This window comes from Hemibagrus wyckioides, linkage group LG28, assembly GCF_019097595.1.
Source record: "Hemibagrus wyckioides isolate EC202008001 linkage group LG28, SWU_Hwy_1.0, whole genome shotgun sequence".
Taxonomy (NCBI): Eukaryota; Metazoa; Chordata; class Actinopteri; order Siluriformes; family Bagridae; genus Hemibagrus; species Hemibagrus wyckioides.
The window spans coordinates 14,069,578-14,089,802 of record NC_080737.1 but is presented as its reverse complement, the minus strand read 5'-3'; the positions used below and the strand labels follow the sequence as shown (position 1 = coordinate 14,089,802).

Genomic DNA, 20,225 nt, shown 5'->3' with positions numbered 1-20,225 from the left:
CTACAGATTTTTATGATAATGAGGGAGATATGGCATTTGAAAGTTAGAAACTATCGCAGGTTAGGCGATATCTAATCAGATCACTTCCTGGTCTGTAGAAGAAAAATGATCAGGGTTATATAAACATATCAGTTGAACTCAATGATTACAGGATTTTACAGGATTATTTTTGTGGTATTTTAGTGATAATATTTTGGTGGTATTTTGATGGTAATATTTTAGTGGTGCTCAGTATCTTTCCATACCTTTTTTGTGTTCAGAAATCCACGAGCTACAAATAATAAAAGAGTAAGTATTTGTTACAAATTATTAATTCAGTTGTGTTTAGTTATTTTTGTGATATTTATTTATTTAGGGCTATTTTTGTTCGAATAAATAGAAAAATAGCAACATGACGCAGGGGTGATTTTTTTAAAAAACACATTCACCTGCTTGTGATATTTTCCAACTAATTTATTTGGTTCTATGTCCGTAAAATACATGCGAGCAGGCAGTTACCGAGTATGAAACAATGAATTCTCTAAAAGCATTACAGCAGCGAATTACGTTCAAGTTAATTAATCGAAATGATCTTTCTTTATCCTGGGAGTTAAATATCTGATGGCTTGCAAGCTCCTGAAGGAAAGTAAAAACCTGCTCCTGTGCCTTTTTTTGTCTAGATGCACACTTTTAGTCTCATCCAGATGCTCCGTGAACTTTTCCGGCAAGCTTTGCTAAAAAAAAGAAAAAAAAAGTGCACCTTGTATTTGGATCTGTATTTGTTTTGTTCATTCTAAATATTCGATAACATCCATATAGCATCCCGATACAGGTAAGACATGAGGCACGTGTTTAAAGTGTGCTCTTGTGAGCAAAATACAGGGTCGACTTTGCATCTGCTTTAAAAGACTCTCGTCAGGGAGTTTGGACCAAAGTGAGTTCCCTACCAATCCTACTGCGCTGGCAGATTTTGAATGTCTCGCTGCCTGCTGTGTCCTTCCACTTACAGTATGTCACTGCTGATACAGCCATTTCTCAGTTCCTAAATAGCAACTGGTAGAAAAGCCAAGTTAGCAATAGGTATGACAGTTTCACCACTACACCCAGAGTGTCCAATCTTATCCAAGAAGGACCGGCTTGGGTTGCAGGGTTTCATTCCAATCAAGCAGGAGATTCCACTTGTTTAATCAGTTCAATCTTTCAGTAGACTCAGGTATGGCTTCTGCTTGGTTGGAACGAAAACCTGAACCCACACTGGCTAAAAGATTGGACACATCTGCACTACAACATCCGATTAATACTGATTACAAAGACTGGCCATCATCAGTGATTGGCTGCAGCAGATCATATAATGCTTCTGTCTAATTTGTATGGACTAGTGCATGCAGTTTTAGCCTTGCTTTATGCTCGAGTTTATGTATCTGCTCCTAGAAACGTCCGTCTCTGTACACTTCGCTCTCTTGCCCGATGTACCTTTTGACATTTTTTCTATGGACTGTGCTTCGGGCGCACTTCATTCTTCTCTTTACCTCACTGAGGCTGTATAGAGAACAAAAAACCAAGGGAAAGTGTCTTCCCTAACCCCTTCATCTGCTAGATGAGAGAAAGCCAAACAAGGACGCTTTTAATCTCCCTTTTACAACTCCACTTTCCAATTTCTGTTTCAGCTCCTGGCACAGAAATGCCTGCTTTAGGTCTCTGTCCATTTCCCAAGAAGCGGAGCAGGCACACGAGGACAGAGCATTTAATCCTGCAAAATGGCCACTACCTTCTCTTTCAGGAGGCTCAATAAAGCTTGAAATAGCTTTGGCTTTGCTCCCTAGTCTTTTTAGTTGTTCTTTTGGTGAAATGAACCAATCTGAGCTTAAACAAGGTCAGGAAAAAAAAAAACAACGGCACTTGAGAACCATCACACAGCTGCCAAAGCAAAGATATTTTGATGGTTAAAAAACTAGTGGTGTGATGTAGGTGCTCATGAATTAAAAATGAAATCCATAATGATGTTTTGGACTCACGTTTGACACAGAACTGGTGGAAATGCTTAGGGCGGGAGTGATTGCTACGTATCCCCCTAATGAAATTCCCTCCTAATGGATGGTGTTTTGTCTAAAAATAGCTCGGGGCAACTGGAGGTAATACATGATGATTAAAGTGATGGAAGGAGTGAGAAGGGGTTTTCTTTTGCGGGGTTTCCTAATGGGATATAATGTAAAGAATGATATGGAGGAAACAAAAAATTAATTTACAATTATTTACAGATCTGTAGTGTTGCTGAACTTAATGCATGGAGCACTGATGTACAGTATATAATGCATTCGGTTGTAAAAATCCCACATGAAGTACAGGCTAATGGCGATGATGACTATCAATGAGCAATGCATCGTTTTTAATGCAGTTTACAGTAAACATGCCTGCCCTTTTACTTTATGAGACTTGGGGAAGAGTTAAATACACAACTGTAATGTGCAGTTATTAACAGAACTATTAAAGTTTTTAAATAGAATCCTGCAATTAGGTATTTCCTTATTATAGACAGTTACAGGGGGTAATAGTACTACTACTACTAATATATAACAATATACACTGATCAGGCATAACATTATGACCACCTGCCTAATATTGTGTTGGTCCCCCTTTTGCTGCCTAAATAGCCCTGACCCGTCATGCACTGTGTATTCTGACACCTTTCTATCAGAACCAGCATTAACTTCTTCAGCAGTTTGAGCAACAGTAGCTCGTCTGTTGGATCAAACCACACGGGCCAGCCTTCGCTTCCCACGTGCATCAATGAGCCTTGGTCGCCCATGACCCTGTCTCCGTTTCAACACTGTTCCTTCCTTGCACCACTTTTGATAGATACTGACCACTGCAGACCGGGAACACCCCACAAGAGCTGCAGTTTTGGAGATGCTGTGATCCAGTCGTCTAGCCATCACAATTTGGCCCTTCATTAAATTCGCTCAAATCCTTACGCTTGTCCAATGGTTTTCCTGCTACTAACACATCAACATTGAGGACAAAATGTTCACTTGCTGCCTAATATATCCCACCCACTAACAGGTGCCATGATGAGGAGATCATCAGTGCTATTCACTTCACCTCTCACTGCTCATGATGTTATGCCTGATCGGTGTATGAAAGCTAACAAAGAAGACTGACCAGATAATATTTTCATAAACTTTCACAATCTACTTTATTCATTGCAATTATACAAATGGCTAATTATCAGCAGCTCAGTGCATATGATCATGCAGATACTGGTCTAGAGCCTCAAATAATGATCAAACATCAGAAAGAAGAAAAATGTGCTCATAGTGTCTTTGTCCATGGCATTTTTTTTTTCGAGTATTTATAGAAACAGTTGCACTCCTGGGAATTTCACACACAACTGTGTTTAGAGTTAAAATTAAAAACATGTAGGCAGATTACTGAAAGTTACCAATCATTACAATCATGCTGAGCAGAAAAGCATCTCAGAAAACATTACATGCCAAATTGTGAGGCCACATTCCTCAGGCAGTTCCACCATCTTCAACTATCTAAGTTTCCACTGAAGCATAATATTCCTATTTCTAATAAAGTTTTTGCTTTTGCTTAGACACGTCATCCTTCCAGTGATTATCAAGCGGCTTCTTTCATTAACACCCCTAAGTACAAGTCTCTCCTGATTCTACAATAAACACCTGAACACCTGGACCACAACTTGTATCAGTCATCATTACACCAAACTAATAAAGAACCAAATCTCTTTACACAGGCATTTCTTGGTCCCATCTTTTACAAATCTTGAGAACATTACTTATAAGAATAGGAATAAGATCCAGGCATTAAGGCCTGTTGCACTAGTCCCCATAACTCAGTGCTGTACAATATCCCAATAACACTGTTCCTCTTGAAGACAATGAGAATTCATTATCCATTCCTCCGTCTCACTTCTTCCTGTTTTGCTCATCTCTCTCCGGAAGGATGACTATCACTGGCGTTAATGTATTCCGGCCAAGATTTATCGCAGCTCCTTGTCATAGGTTCTGTTGCAGTGGATTTCCACTGGAGGAAAGTATTCCACTCTAGAGCCGATTCCCTCGATACATCTCTGTCTTTTCGGTTCAAGAGAATCCCAGATAAGCAGCATATCGCCAGCCTTCCACATGAAATCCTTCACACACTACTGTGGAGTTGAGCCAGGAGACATTACGTTGTCAAATGTGTCAAGAATTTAGCAAATGAACATCCATTGATGTTCTAATGCACCCAAATGACCCATCATCGGCTACTCATTTTGTGCCTGGAAGACATTTTCTGCAAGCATGTTAGCAAAGATTTACTGCCTTCTCTCTTTTCTTTTGGTGCCAGCAGAACCTTAGAAAAGAAATTGTTAGCAAGAGAGAAAAAGCTTTCTCAGCAGGACATCCAACCACTCTGGTTCTGGTTCCATAAAAATGAGGGGGTTACAATGATTTCACCTGCTCTTAGTCTCTTTTATTTGCTATAAGCCAAACAAAACATAACCTCACCATGCTTCACCGGAGCTCTCTAATGTCCCCACATTTCCATACACAGCCTCCATTTCATGCTAGCCTCCTATTTCTCCTGGAGCCTTGCTCTCCCCAGATTGCCTCTAAAAGAGCTGCTCACTATTGTAGCAAACACAGCCAGCAATCTATTCCAGCCTTCACTACCATCTCTCACAGGGCCTATGGAAATAAATGCTTTCAAGCACCCAGTCCTCTCCTGGAAGCACATGCTGGGCTGGGAGCACTAGCGGGAGTAGAGCCAACAGAGAAAAACTGTTCTCATTGTTTTTTTTGTTTTTTTCTGAGAGTGATTTTCTAAAGGATGCGACCTTCAAGGAGGAATTCGGCAGAGGCAGAAAGGGTAAACAGTCACAGCAGGTCAGAACACTAGACTGTAAGACTGTAGCTGAGATGAGCTCAGAATGAAGGAAAATACAGGAATAAATAGTGCTGGTTTAAGCCTTTTTATTTTTTTAAAATATTCATTGGGAAATTGGATATAGGAACATTTACTGTAGTGTCAGATTTATTTTCTGGCCAAGGACAAACCTCTGGATATTTTTTAACACTCCAGTCATCTCCTACAGAGAGAAGAGAAGAGATTATTGGTGAAAGAATGACAGAAAGATGACAAAATATGAAAGATAGAGCACTAGAACAGAAGAGCAAAAGAACGATAAGGTCTATATTCATTTTTCACCTCTTCAGTCTGTCATGCAGGTGGTTTCAATCGGATTTGTAATGCAGAATAAATGTTTTAGCATTGTTTTATACGTTTTGAACTGCGCTAATATTCCAGTTACAGGAAAACATGTTTCTATTTATAATTATTAATTACAGCCCGAGTGTCACACTTGCTCCAATTGTCTCCGCTGGATTATTTGTTACCCTGGGAATAGAACTATCCTCGTGTTTAGTTACAGGACCTTCTGTTCTTCCTATCACCACCATAACACTTGTTTCAGGCTAATTAGCACTAAGCTTAGTGTTACAGTGCTTATATCACCGTCAGCTTTTGTTTGCCAGCCCTATGTTTGGACTGGATTCTGCCTGTTTTTTGTTCTAAAAGTAAAAAGACAAAAATGTTTCTTTTCTGCTTTTGTTACCTGTTAGATTAGATTTTTTTTCTCACCTAAAACAGAAATTAAGACGTTGTTTTCCACAGTAAACGTTCCCATCCTCCCAAGACCGATTCCATGTAATAAGTGTCACAAAACATTTTTAATCCTATTAGCAAATGTCTCAAAACGCACTGTGATGCTTGTAAGTGGATTCGTATTTTCCCCCATCGCTTTAAAGGCATGTGGATTGAGAGACTCTTGGTGACTAATTGACTTTCTCCTGCAACCCCAGACTGTTGAAAGGTTATCTACAGCAGGCGTACTGACTTATTTGAATTAATATATTGTCAAGTAACCGAAAACGGTGGGCCATATTATTATCGCTGCCATTAAAATTACGTTACGTCACATTATGCAACTTCTATTTTTGGCGTCACCATTAGGGAAGTTGTTCTTGTTTTCAGATGAAAGTGCATGTTTGTGATCATAAGAGTGACTTTGAACCAAAGCACCAACATCACCGTGTCTCATGAGCATAGTCTAGACGCTTGAGAGCGATAGGAAATGAAGCATACGTGTCTCAGTGCTCGCCAAACTGAAGTGCCCTCACGTACTTTCAAGCGAAGATACTTTTCAAACATTATAACATATGCATTACTAACATATAACATTAATTATTTCAGTTTATCAGCTAGCCAGACTTGTTAAAAAGCAGGTTTTGTAGCTAATAGGGTAGACTCTGATTTGATTCATGATTCTGGCTTCAAGATTTGATCCTCAGAATCATGATTCCCAGCATTTTTTGTTGGTGTTAAAGTAAATCCAAAAATTGCTACAGACTACATCAGTTTAACATTCTTAAAAAAAAATTACATACATAAATTCTCAACAATTTTAATGAATAAATAAAGATAATGACTGATAAACATAATAAGCTCAGTAGCAAACACCTGAGGTGGCATTCGAGCTCCACAGTCGGCTAAACTGCCTGCCTTCCACAACCTCTTTCTTTGGCACTATATTGTCATTTGCTATTGCTATTGACCAGTTTATTTTAACTGTTATAACATGTTTATGTAGCCCTATAATTTATAACACATGTTGGTCATTGCAATCCAAAGCTATCATGCCCAACATGTTTCTAAGTAGGAAGTTTAACTCTATAGGTTGTGCCGATTGGGACCTCCGGGTTCAAACGGTACAATTACAACAGATGCATAATTAATAGAATGTTACACAACAAATACCGAAGTAGTATATGTAAATAATTAAACATTAACAATGAGTTTAACTCTTACATCGTGTCCACCAAGGCTAGCAATGCTCATTTAGCTTAATGTGATATAACTGGAACTATGGGATACAAGTGAAGCGAATTTTGTATACAGTGTTCACAAAGTATTTCTATTTATTCCACACATATTTTAAGTTCATTATATTGCTTGTTTTAAAATGGAAATTCAGACTGAAATTCTGAAATTCTTAAAATGAAAATTAAAATGAAATTCAGAATATTATGAACCCTGTATATCATTATATAAATTATTTTTAAAACCAGATTTAATAAATATTTGTTTAACCTGGCCTATTCATAATTCTTATCTATTTATTTATTTATTTATTTATTTATTTATTTAATTTAATAGAATATGGCTGATTCAAGGCTGCTTTCTCAATTAATGTCGATTATATGGTTATGGTGCTTCGTAAATATATTATTAAACCTTTGTACACATGCTCAGTGTTTTTTACTGCATCCATATACACATTCTCCCTTCGTAACTTTAATTGGCTGCAGTAATCTTTTCCATCAGGAGTGTTTTGCTGCTGCTCTTTAAACGAGTGAACTGCATCAGCATAATATAAGACAGGAATGGCAGGGGACCGAGAGTGTGTATCTGACATAGCAGCCTGTGTAATTACAGAAAGAGAGATGGTTCTCCTGTGGGAGATTACAGTAAGCTGTCTGTACTTTACTAGTGCTTATGCACACACACACACACACACGGTTTAAGACTTCACAAATCATACCTTCCTTGTATTTCTTGTCATCCTAAGGCCCGCTGGATGTTGGCGTTGTTAGCTGTATTAGCCATCGATTAAAGCTAGCTTTGACAGAACTCAGAACTGTACCTGGTGTTAAGATATCAGGACTCGACTAGATTTCCACTCATTTTTAATTTGCACCTTGGTATTTTTTGCTCTACTGCAATGAATGAAAATGTGTGAAAAGATTAGCATAATTCGAGCGCTGCCTGTTTTTATAATATGCCTCGAAAGCATTTTTTTTTTGTTAACGTACGGATATTATATCTTAGTGCTAGATACAAATTCGCTATCTAAAAATATGAAAAGGATTAAGAACATCTAGCTTCCTTTCCATAGAGCACTATAACACCTTTCTTTTCTGCTGGTGTTTAAAGTGTTTTATTGCCATATTAAACATCTCCAAGCTGGTATTAAATTGTAGTGAGACAAACAAGGGAATAGATAAATAGCATTACAGAAATGCGAGCAGATAGATACGATGAATAAATAAAGCGTCTTATTAAACTAGGAGCATGATTAACATCTCCGATATAAACGGAAGATTTCTGGATCTTTAGTTTAATATGTGTTGCATAGAGCATATGTACAGTATAAGACTTTTAATAGACTTCTACAAGATTTGTCTTGTAACCAAAAGACAGGCCAGATGTTTAGGTATCACATAATAATAATAAGAATCTGAAGGGGTGTAAATGACATAAATTCAATTGCCACTTTAATAGCAACACCTGTATCTCTGCACATTCATGAAATGATCTAATCAGCCAATCAAGTGGCCGCGATACAGTGCATGCAATCATGTATATACAGGTCAAGAGCTTCGGTTAATGATCACCTTAGACTTATCTTAACTTCTCAATTGGGATTTTCTATCCACACTGAATGGTGCAAGAAAACCAAAAATATCCAGAAAGTGGCAGTTCGATGAGAAGAAATGCCTTATTAATTAGAGAGATCAGAGGAGAATGGCAACACTGACTTGAGCTAACAGGAAGGCAACTTTCTTTATAACTCTCTAATAACCATGCACTCTTTATAACCGGTGGGGAGCAGAAAAGCATCTCAGAATGAGATCCGTATTTTGGGTAAAAGTCTATAGAAGAAATCAGCAGATTCTAAACTACTCAATCCATCTCATCTGGAACCAACAACTATTCCACAGTCAACCTTTCCCCTCAATTATATTGATATCAGCAACTAAGGATACAAAGTCTATCTTTTCAGCAGTCAAAGAAACAGAAGGTTTGAGGTTATGGAAAACCTTTCCTAAGAACTTAAGCAAAGCAACTTTGACTTCTGAAATATTCGCTGTGCAGATTGCTTAATAGAGAAGGAGACAGGCAGATGTGGAGACATGGAGTGGGAGGAGAAATGATTATTATTATGACTGGAGTGCTATGAGGAGAGAGCTGTTAAGGAATAGAGAGCGAGAGTATGTACGTAATTCACATCGATTCTGAAGCTGATGATTTAGTGGATAATGAATTCTGCGACGATGCCTCCTGCTGCCGCGCCACCTGTTAGGCTATGCATCGCTTCGTGCTTTTACCCACAATGCACGGCTTGCTCGATAAACGCTCCCCTTCTGCCTCTCGCTTTTAACACCCGGACTAAAGGAGGCTTGACAAAAGACAGCCTAAATGCATTGCTGTTGATTTTCTATTCAAATATAGACAGACTTACATCATTACCTAACCAACCATGTGAAACTGAATAACAAACTGGGATTTTTGTATTAAACTTTTAACTGTTTAATAGGACACTGTGAGAGAGAGAGAGGGACATTTGTTGCTTAGGGTTAGACACAGGATGCATTAAAAGACCCTAGGCTATTTGACAATGACAGTGATTAAACACTGTGGTAACATATTCCGCATTATGAAAAACGAGTCCATTAATGGAGCAAAGTTCTGGCTTCTGTCCCAGAGATGTGGAGACATTAGACCCATCTATCGCTCAATCTCTCTCTCATCCCACCATCATTTTGCTTTTGTGCTTTCGTGTGTGTTAGGTAGATGTTTGAACACATGCCTTTTAGCCTAACATGCAAAATAATGGGCAGGATGCGGGCGAATATAAAGAATAGTCGTGGGTTGTGGAAACAATGTCACTTAGAGTCGGGATAAACTTTTTATATAACAAGAAACCTATAATACATAGATGTTGAACAAGCTGCTCAGACACATAAATTAATCCAGGAATACTGTGTTCATTAGCCTTAACAATAACGAGCTATGTCATTTCCTTGTCAATTAAAATATCTTCCTCCGTCACCCATTAAGAACTTTTTAATGCCATTCTGCCACATCGATAAGCATACTTCAAAATGCATCCAAGCAAAGAGGCCATGAGCAATTATTGATCTGAATGGTTCAGTGGGTTTATGGAGCATTTGATGAGCTCTCCTATATGCAATACAGTTTGAAACTATGTTCTGGGCTTAATTTCTGAAATGAATGTTCATATCAGTCCCAAACACAATGCAGTGATTAGATTGAATCAGTTCGGACCTGGGAGTAACAAACAGGGTTGCCAGGTCTTAGCAAAATTCGTAGCTTATCCACAGATCAAAAATCCCTAAAACTATATAACACAAATTGGGAAGCGAGACAAATTTCTTTGGTCTTGGGGGGAAAAAAAGTTCACTATGGTGCATATAACAACATAAATATATTATAGAACTACAGAACTGGTTTTGTACATAGTAGTTACACTATCTGTATTTTAAGGTTCCCTTTGTCTGGTTATTTTCTGGTTTATTTGGTCTAAAACCTAATCTTGGCTTAAACTACCCCCCACAAAAATGTTGTTTCCACCTGCAACCTTGTTGCAAAACTACTACAATGTGGAGTAAAAACCAGCACCCTGGCAACCCAGGCTTAATCAAGCATATATGTACATTTGTTACTTTAAAAAAAGGGATTTTTGCATAACTATTGTTTATTATCCTAATTATTCCAATTAAGCTCAGGTAAGATATATGTGATTAAAGGACATTCTATCAGTGACACTGTTTCCTTGCTCTTTTCTCTTTCAGAGTGCTGCGGCCATGTACGACGGGGCAAGGGTGCCCTCTCCTGAGGCCAGTGCTAACGGTGCCCCAGGTGCTGCCACACGCCCCAATGGCGACGAAGAACCGGAAGAAGAAGAAGCTGCTCCACCAAAGCCCGTACTGGTGAAGAAGGCTCGTCGTGAGATCCTTGACCATGAGAGGAAGAGACGAGTGGAGCTGAAGTGCATGGAGCTGCAGGAGATGATGGAGGAACAGGGGTGAGAAAATGTGTGACTGTATGTTCCTGGGATACAGAAGTAAACATAACAAAAATAAAAATGAATCGCTAGTTGGATATGATGTCTTTGATAGCATGCATTGTTTCTGTGTTAACATGGATTATTATGCATTATGAAATATAATAGCTAGAGGAAAAGTAATGCTCTCTTTCAGGAAGACACACACACACACACAGCCTACACTAGCTGTCCCTCGGGCTTTTAAGAAAGTCAGGTAGCAAGACGTGTCTAATTATTCAGGAGGGATGTGAACCTGAGTAACTTGTGTGTTTCACGGAGGATGTTGATCAGGAAGCTCTCGGTTTGTACGTGTAACCTTGTGAGAGGAATCATTTATCTACCTGCAAGACATAAATTCCAACCCGCCATTGCATTATTCTATCGCCTCGGCAAAACCTCAGATCTTTTAAAAGATAAAATTACAGCCTATTTCAGAAGATTAAACTTATTTTGATTTTGGCTAAATCCATACACTGAAACTCCTCGTAATCCATGCTAACATTTCAGCCGCTGAAAAGCTTTTCGTTTTTTTTCTTCTTATTATTATTTTCCCTATACAAAGTAGAGCTACTTAATAGACTTAATCCGTTGTAGTCTATCCGAACATCCCCCTTCTTAGAACAGCAGATGGTACGTTCCTCATTAGGAGTTCTGGCCATCAGATTGATGAGTGTGATAGGAAGCAGGATGTCAGGAAAGAGAGCACGACCATCTGCCAAGGGGGCAGCACACGTTCACACAGGCACCCCGTAAAGCAGCTTTTGCTCCTGAATATTGTCCTGTAATCAGTGGTTGCATTGGAAATTCATGGGGGATGGTCGCAATTTGAATGGAGGGCTAAACACGGAGCTCAACTGGAAAAAAACCCCATACGAATAAACCCTTAGCTAGTCTGTTGTAGCCATGGAACACTTTAAATACAATATATATATATATATATATATATATTTCATGAACTTATTCTAATTATTCAAATATTAAACAAATTATTTACACATTATGTGTACAATAATATTTTGGCTATTTTTTTCAGAGCTTTTCCTAACAGAACATAATTTTATTAAAGTTGTCTTTATAGATCAAATTATTTATAGATTTATTTAATTTGGAGCTATTGAATTAAACCTCTCGAACATCAGTCATGTAGGTTTAATAAGTATAGAATCTAAATACTTTGATAAGTGGAGTTTGTGAGACTTAAACATGATGCTATGCTTCATAATTAGCAAAACTTGTTGTGGTATATTTTGCCTGAAAAATAAATGACAGAATGGACAAGCTTACTTTCAGTGAACTAGCCAGCTACCTAAGTTAGCTAAGGCTAATAAAGACAAAGAAATGTGACTTGTGTTATTTTTTTTAGCTAGTACTAAATGATAGTGTAAGCTAGTTTAGCAGACGCACGAGGCTGATGCTAAGCATAATTTTTGCTAGCAATAATTTTAGCATAATGACACCTCCTGTCGTAAAGAATATGACAGCTCAGCCTTGGTTACTAGCTTGGTTAAATAGCTGGCTATCAAAGCTAATGCCAGTAGTGCTAAAGAGAATCTTATGTGTTGTGGCATATTATATCTGTTTGGCTACTGTATAATAAGACAATATGAACTGGTTTAGCAGTTAACTAGTCAGTTAGCTAATTTTTAGAAGTAATACACAAAACCTTAATAATTAACTTAATATTAATAAAACTATTAATAATAGTTAATAATTAGCAAAATGGTTTTGATTGTTGTGAGCTGTTCTTACATGGCTACTGTTAAATCAGTGGCAGAGAATATGACAGTTCAAGCTGGGTTACTAGCTGCTAACTAGTTGTTAGTGCTAAAATTTTATGTGCTGTTGTAACTTTTGGCTTCTGTAGAATATGACAGCTAGTTTAGCTAGATAACTAGCCAGGTATATATGTTTAATTGATTTTAAATGTGGTAAACAAAACAGGTCTGATAGGTTTATCTGCTGTCAAATAGACTGTTGAGACAAACCGCCACAATGTTACGGGAACATAGCTTGTTGCTAATGTATGCTAGTATACTATGAAGTTAGCAGTTTATAAACTACAGCATGCTGCACCAAACTCACTACTGCATTACCCAGGATGAACATCAGCTCCTCAGCCGCTACACACGTAAGAGCGCCCCCGATGTTTCAGGCAATGCAAAGCTCAAATATGGATAATGCTAATGCTGATGTCACATCACAACAGTGTTGATAGTTAAAGGTGGTGTAAAAAGGCAGGAGGTTGTTCACTATAAAAGCTGAGGTTTTGTGTAGTGGAGTGAATTGTAGCTTTGCTGTATCATACTCCAGATATACTCCAGAGGCTTGCGGGAGCTAACCGTGTTTGGAAATAAGATCTGTAAATGTCACTGGTGAAAACCTTTTAATTAAAGCGTAGGCACTTTCTGTTAAATACGCCAAAAAGATACAAAAGTTGTGATACAGGGGGTGGGAAGGGTGTGTAGCGGTTAGATTAGAGTGTTAGAGCACACACACCATAAAAATAAAAATAAACTGGGTACTGTTTAAACACACACACACACACACACACACACACACAAATTCAACCCTTGCCCTTCTTATTTGGATTTATCCAGACTTAGGTGTCTTCCCAAAACACCACAGTGTGCACACAGACACACACACACACACACAGACAAATTCAATCCTTGCCCTTCTTATTCGGATTTATCCAGAATTAGGTGTCTTCCCAAAACACCACAATGTGTGCACACAGACACACACACACACACACACACACACACACATAATCCTTTTCCCTCTTATTTGGATTTTTCCAGACTGGAAAGGAGGTGTCCTCCCAAAACGCCACAGCGCGTGAACACACACACATACACACACACACACACACACATACAAATTTAACCCTTGCCCTTCTTATCCGGATTTATCCAGACTTAGGTGTCTTCCCAAAACACCGCAGCGTGTGCACACACACACACACACACACACACATGTAATCCTTTTCCCTCTTATTCGGATTTTTCCAGACTGGAAAGGAGGTGTCCTCCCAAAACGCCACAGCGCGTGCACACACACACATACACACACACACGCACACACATACAAATTTAACCCTTGCCCTTCTTATCCGGATTTATCCAGATTTAGGTGCCTTCCCAAAACACCATAGCACACACACACACAAATTTAATAATTTAATCTTCACAAAACACCACAGTACACACACACACACACACAAATTTAATAATTTAATCCTCACAAAACACCACAGTAGACACACACACACACACACTGACACATTTAATCCTTGCCCCTGTTATTCAGATTTTTCCAGACTCAGGTATCCTCCCAAAATGCCACAGTGCACACACACACACACACACACACAACATATGCACTGTGACTGCAGCCAGAGGGCATTCATTGTCAAATGTGTTTTATGGCATCTCCACCCTGGGAGCCAATTAGTCGTCTGCAGCCTCCCCTCCTCTCAGCAGCCTGTCTACTTAGTGCCCCTCCCAACACACGCACACACACACACACGCACACACACACACACACACACACACAAACTAAACACAGAGCAGGATCAGCCATGACGTCAGGAGGAAGAGGAGAGAAGATCAATTGAGTGGAATTGAGAGACCTGGATTTTTATTACATTATTATTTATTATATGAAAATAAATAACCTCACATCTACTGGAGTAGAGAAATGTTATTGTTCGCACTTACAGATGAACATAAATGTCCAGCAGTGTAGCATTTCAGTGAATTATGGAGTTAGTCACACAAAGTAGAGTCTCATTAACCACAGGAACTACACCGATCAGGCATAACATTATGTGCAGTGAGAGGTGAAGTGAATCATCATGGCACCTGTTAGTGGGTGGGATATATTAGGCAGCAAGTGAACATTTTGTCCTCAATGTTGATGTGTTAGAAGCAGGAAAAATGGGCAAGCGTAAGGATTTGAGTGAGTCCAAATTGTGATGGATAGACGACTGGATCAGAGCATCTCCAAAACTGCGTTCCCGGTCTGCAGTGGTCAGTATCTATCAAAAATGGCTCAAGGAAGGAACAGTGGTGAACCGGCAACAGGGTCATGGACGGTCAAGACTCACTGATGCACGTGGGGAGTGAAGGCTAGACCGTGTGATCCGATCCAACAGACGAGCTACCGTTGCTCAAATTGCTGAAGAACTCTGTTAATACTTTTTCTGATAGAAAGGTGTCAGAATACACAGTTCATGGTGGGTCAGGGATGTTTTGTCAGCAAACAGGGGGAGCAACACAATATTAGGCAGGTGGTCATAATGTTATGCCTGGTAAGTGTAGGTCTGTCTGATGCATCTCTATTGTATACGTCATTACAAACCCAAAACTTTTCCAAAATGCATTGAAAACATATTTACCTAAAAGTAGCTTATAATAGAAATTTAAATGCAATTCCACTTTCAAAATGGTGCATTTTGTCTTATCCAGGAATGCTTGGTTTGAAGGGAAATTATTCACAAATGCAATGTTAAATCCGTCCTATTTGTAATCAGACATTTCAGAAACTCGTGGCTCATCCAATCGAGCGAATTTCAGGGATTTGTGTAGCTTCTTTTCACACTACTGTTGTATGAAGTTGCATAAGTTTTGAAGTTTCAGACATTCTCTCATGATTATCCCATTCTCGGCATGCTGTAGTTATGTTTTCTTTCTTCTTTTACCTATATTTGTGCTTTATACCACAGTGGGGATGAATTCTCTTTATATTATAACGTTTCCATAGTAACAGCTGATTCACATGTTTTATTTTCTTTGCCACTGCGAACTGATCAGCACTTCAGTCTTTCATTCTGCTCCATTCATCATTTTATTATAGTGTGTGAAGGAAGATGCTGAACGTTTTGTGGACTTGATTGGTTGTTATCTCATGGGCTGACACACACACACACACACACACACACAGTCTTGTCTGTATAGATGTAATTACAGATATACTGTGCATTCAAATATGCAGAAGACTGTAGGCTATAAAACGGACCAGAAAATCTGTTGAAATTCACAAAAAAATCCAGAAAGTCCGGTCTCTACTCCTACTAGACGACTGAATGACTTGACTTTCATAAAATCAAACTGCGATTGTAAAGTGCTTTATCTCTCTGAGTTGAATAGAAAGTAATTTTTTTACTGCACTGTATGAACTATGAAGGTATCTTAGTGCAGTGTATCTAAATTGGTTTGCCTGTGTGTGTGTGAGAGAGAGAGAGAGAGAGAGTGTGAGAGAGAGAGAGAGAGAGAGAGAGAGAGAGAGAGAGAGAGAGAGCGAGCGAACCCGGCTGCGTTGAATATCTGCTGAATATCTGTTGAATATAAAGTGCAGGCTTTTTAATAAAAGGTGGATTTTAGCGCTTGTTTGTGAACAGGTACAGATGAGATAGAGCAGGCTCACTTCCTTCCCTTTTAACCGCATCAGATCCACTCGGAATTGCTTTCTGTGGCTTATTGAGCAAGGAGAGATAAACCAACACTAACACACACACACACACCCGCTGGCTGGCAGTGGTAAAGGTCCCCTGCACGGCAACTGATAAATCCTGGTATTGTTGTAACGGATCCCTCGTGACCAGCAGCACTGAATGCATGATGGTTGCCCTTGGTTACTATGATCCTGGGTGAAATCATGTTGTGTGAAATGTGTGTCTGTTAAGCTAGTGCACTCTCACACTTCATATATAACAGTTATTTATATACACACCACTAATAGCTAGTTACGCTGCATAACTACAGCAGGATCCGAAAGTCTGAGTGATGGCTGGTCATGGTATTGAATGGGAAAGCTAAAAAAATAGCAAATATTAAATGCTGTTTGGACAATATGTGTTTAGTTTACAATTTTCTCCTCCAAAGGCATTTTGGAAAATCAAGAAAATGATCCACCTTGTTGGCATTTGTTACACTTTTTAATGTGCCCTTATCAAACACTGCAGATGATGTACGGATACATCAATGAAGCAGACTAAATGATCCCCAATTAATGCTTCACCAAGCGTAATCACGCTGACATTTCGATGACTGACAAAAATAAACAGTCTGGGCTAGAAAGAAATCAGCCCCAGCTTCCACTTCTTGCCATTGTAATCATTTTTATATATGCTGTCTTTCTTTAGCAAAATTTCCGACACAACAGACTGTATAATAGTGTGAAAAGCGAAAAACCTCCAGTTATCATTTAATGAAAGAGGTCAGGGAAGAAAGGCTATGATCATGAAGCCTTGAGACCTAATAAAGTGTCAAACATAAAGAACCACACTGATATCAAGTGGTGGTCATTAAGAGGTAAAATAAAGAAAACACTGTGTATTTGTTGAAATTTGAATATATTGAAATATAATTTCATGTAATTATGAAAAATCATAGCTCAGGGTGTTCAAACAGGGTATTTATTCGTCTTTCTTCATGCAGGTGCCGGTACTTGATACTGATGAGTACCAGCCCACTTCAGGCAGGGAACATGAGGCTGAAATTGCATTATACTGCGGGGCAAATAGTGTGACAAGAGGCCTTGGAAGCTTCACAACGCAGACAGGACACGCTGCTCTGATTTCATTTTCCGGTAGAGGCATGCTAAACTAAATTGAAAATGCCGCTGTTTGACATTGTGAGTCTGCCGGTTGTCAGAATGGGGCCATTTGGGCCCTGCCATGTTTATGAGTACTGTATGAGCACAATCTGTCCTGCAGGAATTCCAGTTTGGAAAATTGCTTTTTCCTATTGTGTACAAGAATCTTATGGGGAAAGGAGAAAGCGCTAATTCTTCTACATTACTAGCAAGCATTATTATAGACCAAACTGAATATGTCTGATCTCGGAAGCTTACTGCCTTTATAACCACAAGTGCATTAATGTTAATGTAACAGGAAACAGCTGTAAGGCTCAGCTATTTTTTTGAGAAAAATCACCCAACCAGTCAGCTCAAGCCTGTAAAACCGAGCCTGGAGTGCATACCAAACTAACATGTAGTAATCAGATACAAAACAGAACTCAGTGGTTGTTATGATTACAATATAAAGCCACATTTTTGGTATTACAGGACAACACAAATTTATTTTTTCAACTACAGATAAAGCCTATGAATATTAGCTCGATGTCTATATTCTTTTTCTTATTATCAGTAGATACCAGTGAGCACAATGATGTTTGGAAGACATGTCTTTGCCTTTCTATGCCTGTCAGATATCAAGAATTTAACCAGAGTTCAAGTTGTTTTTTAAGACATAGACAGGTGGTGTGAATAACATTAGGCAGCAAGTGAAGACTCAGTACACAATACACCACTGGGTCAGAGCTTCTCCAAACCAGCAGACATGGTCCAAGGAAGGACAACTGGTGAACCGGTGAAGACAGGGTCACGAGGGCCAAAGGTGCATTGATTCCTGTGGGAAGTGAAAGCTAGCTGATCCCATTAAAGAGCTACTGGAGCATAAATGACTGGAAACGTTAGTGCTGGTTATGATAGAAAGGTGTGAGAACACACAGTGCATTGCAGCTTGCTGTGTAAAGGGGTTCGTATGGAGCTGACTGGTCAGATTGCCCATACTGACCCCGTCCACTGATAAATGCATCTACAATGGGCATGTGAGCATCAGAACTGGACCATGAAGCAATGGAAGAAGGTGGACACAAAAATCTCGTTTTCTTTTACAGGTGAGAAATTAAAGAAAAAAACTGGTTTCATATCAGTTTCTAGTTATTCTGACTGATCACAGTTGCATGTCCATGGTCACTCACAGTTTAGACATCTAAGCATCTCACCATCTAGACAAATCCCGAGAGAGTGAACTATAATCAGTTCAAGAACAGAAGAAGAAAGGAAGCTGTTTAACAAGATGGCTATAGAGAGGAGCATTTTCAGGAAACCATGGCCAAAAGTCTTAGTCTAGTTTATTGTTATCACATAAAGCGCTCCGGTTGACTTTGGGCACTGCTGAGAATCTGAGAGCAAAAATGCAACCAGACTCCAATTCTCATGAGAGCAGGGTAAATTTTGCTGCCTCAAGTTTTCCCAGTGAAATAACAGCAGAGATAATTGTTGCATCCGTCCATCACACCCCACAACCGCCCCCAGTGATATAAAAATCGCCCAGCCACTACCAGGAGAGCAGGCTCGAAGAAACTGATATAAGCATTGAAAGCACACGCTGTATATAACTGAAAGCAGTCATTAATTTTGCCCATTCACTGCATTAGTTATGAGGCAGAGCTATCGAATCTGCATTGCCCTCTCTCTTAATGTCAGCACGTAGCATACCAGACTACCCTGCATTTAAATTCCATTATCCACACAAAGTAGATCAATATCTGATCTAATAATATCAGGCTGTGAATGGGCTTGTGCATCAGTATGGGTTTTCTTGACTTAGAGAACATCTTTTTTTGCTGAAGGTTTCTTGATTCGAATCTCACACACACACACACACACACACACACTCTCTCTCTCTCTCTCTCTCTCTCACACGCACACACACACACACTTTGTCAGCATCATTTTCAGGCTGCAGTAGCTGGAGGTGTGAGGGACATGACATGCTCTTAATGAACTGATCTCTTTCTCGCTGGTGCAGGAAAGTGCTCTATTCTCTCCCCAGACACATAACATAATCAAATAACAATTCCTATCGCATATCATTCTATATACCTCTCCCTTATTCCCTCTTATTCTCCCCGCTCTCACTATTCATGTAGACTTTGGGTAGAATTTCATCGCTCATGTCATTCTTGACAGAGGTAACCAGGACTTACATGAACACCATAGGCTACTTGTTTATTTTATTTATGTAGACAGTGTCTCTTCATGACTTTATGACATAACCATTGCACCATATATACAGAATCTTGGGAATCTCTTAGACGCACCATAATGCACATGCTGCTGTGTGTCCAGACTACCAGTGTTACCAAGGCCGAAGTGGTTTTCTGTGGAATTGGAATCAGTGTCATATTTTTCTACATTTTTCAGACATCTTGCTTGCAACCTGATTATCTCTTGGCATTTACAAAGAGACATTTTTTGAAGATTGAAGATTTATGAAAAAATCTTTGGCTTTAAGGAGCATGATAAAATGAATAAATAAATAAATAAATAAAAAGATTTAAAGCGAAGCTTCTGCTCTTGACCTTGTTTCAACTGTAAGTCAAGTCGCGTAACAGCATTATTGAAATGAATAAATGTAAATGGGATGTGGTTCCACACAGGATCCAGCTGGTTAAGATGTATGAAATGCTGTATATGTGTCTTCTGCAAGAGAAAAATGGCCAAACTGTGCTGTCAGTGAATAAATCAATTCTGTTCCCTA

At 39.0% G+C, this 20,225-nt stretch overlaps 1 protein-coding gene across 2 annotated transcripts in view; it reads left to right on the top strand.

Moving 5' to 3' along the window:
* The window catches only part of srrm3 (serine/arginine repetitive matrix 3), an 80,895-nt gene that overhangs the window by 26,970 nt on the left and 33,700 nt on the right, over positions 1-20,225 (top strand). For both annotated transcript variants that reach the window (XM_058383936.1, XM_058383935.1), the window contains exon 2: positions 10,641-10,873. In XM_058383936.1, the coding sequence (XP_058239919.1) occupies positions 10,653-10,873 (221 nt within the window). In that variant the 5' untranslated portion in view covers positions 10,641-10,652. The remainder of the gene's footprint in view (positions 1-10,640; positions 10,874-20,225) is intronic.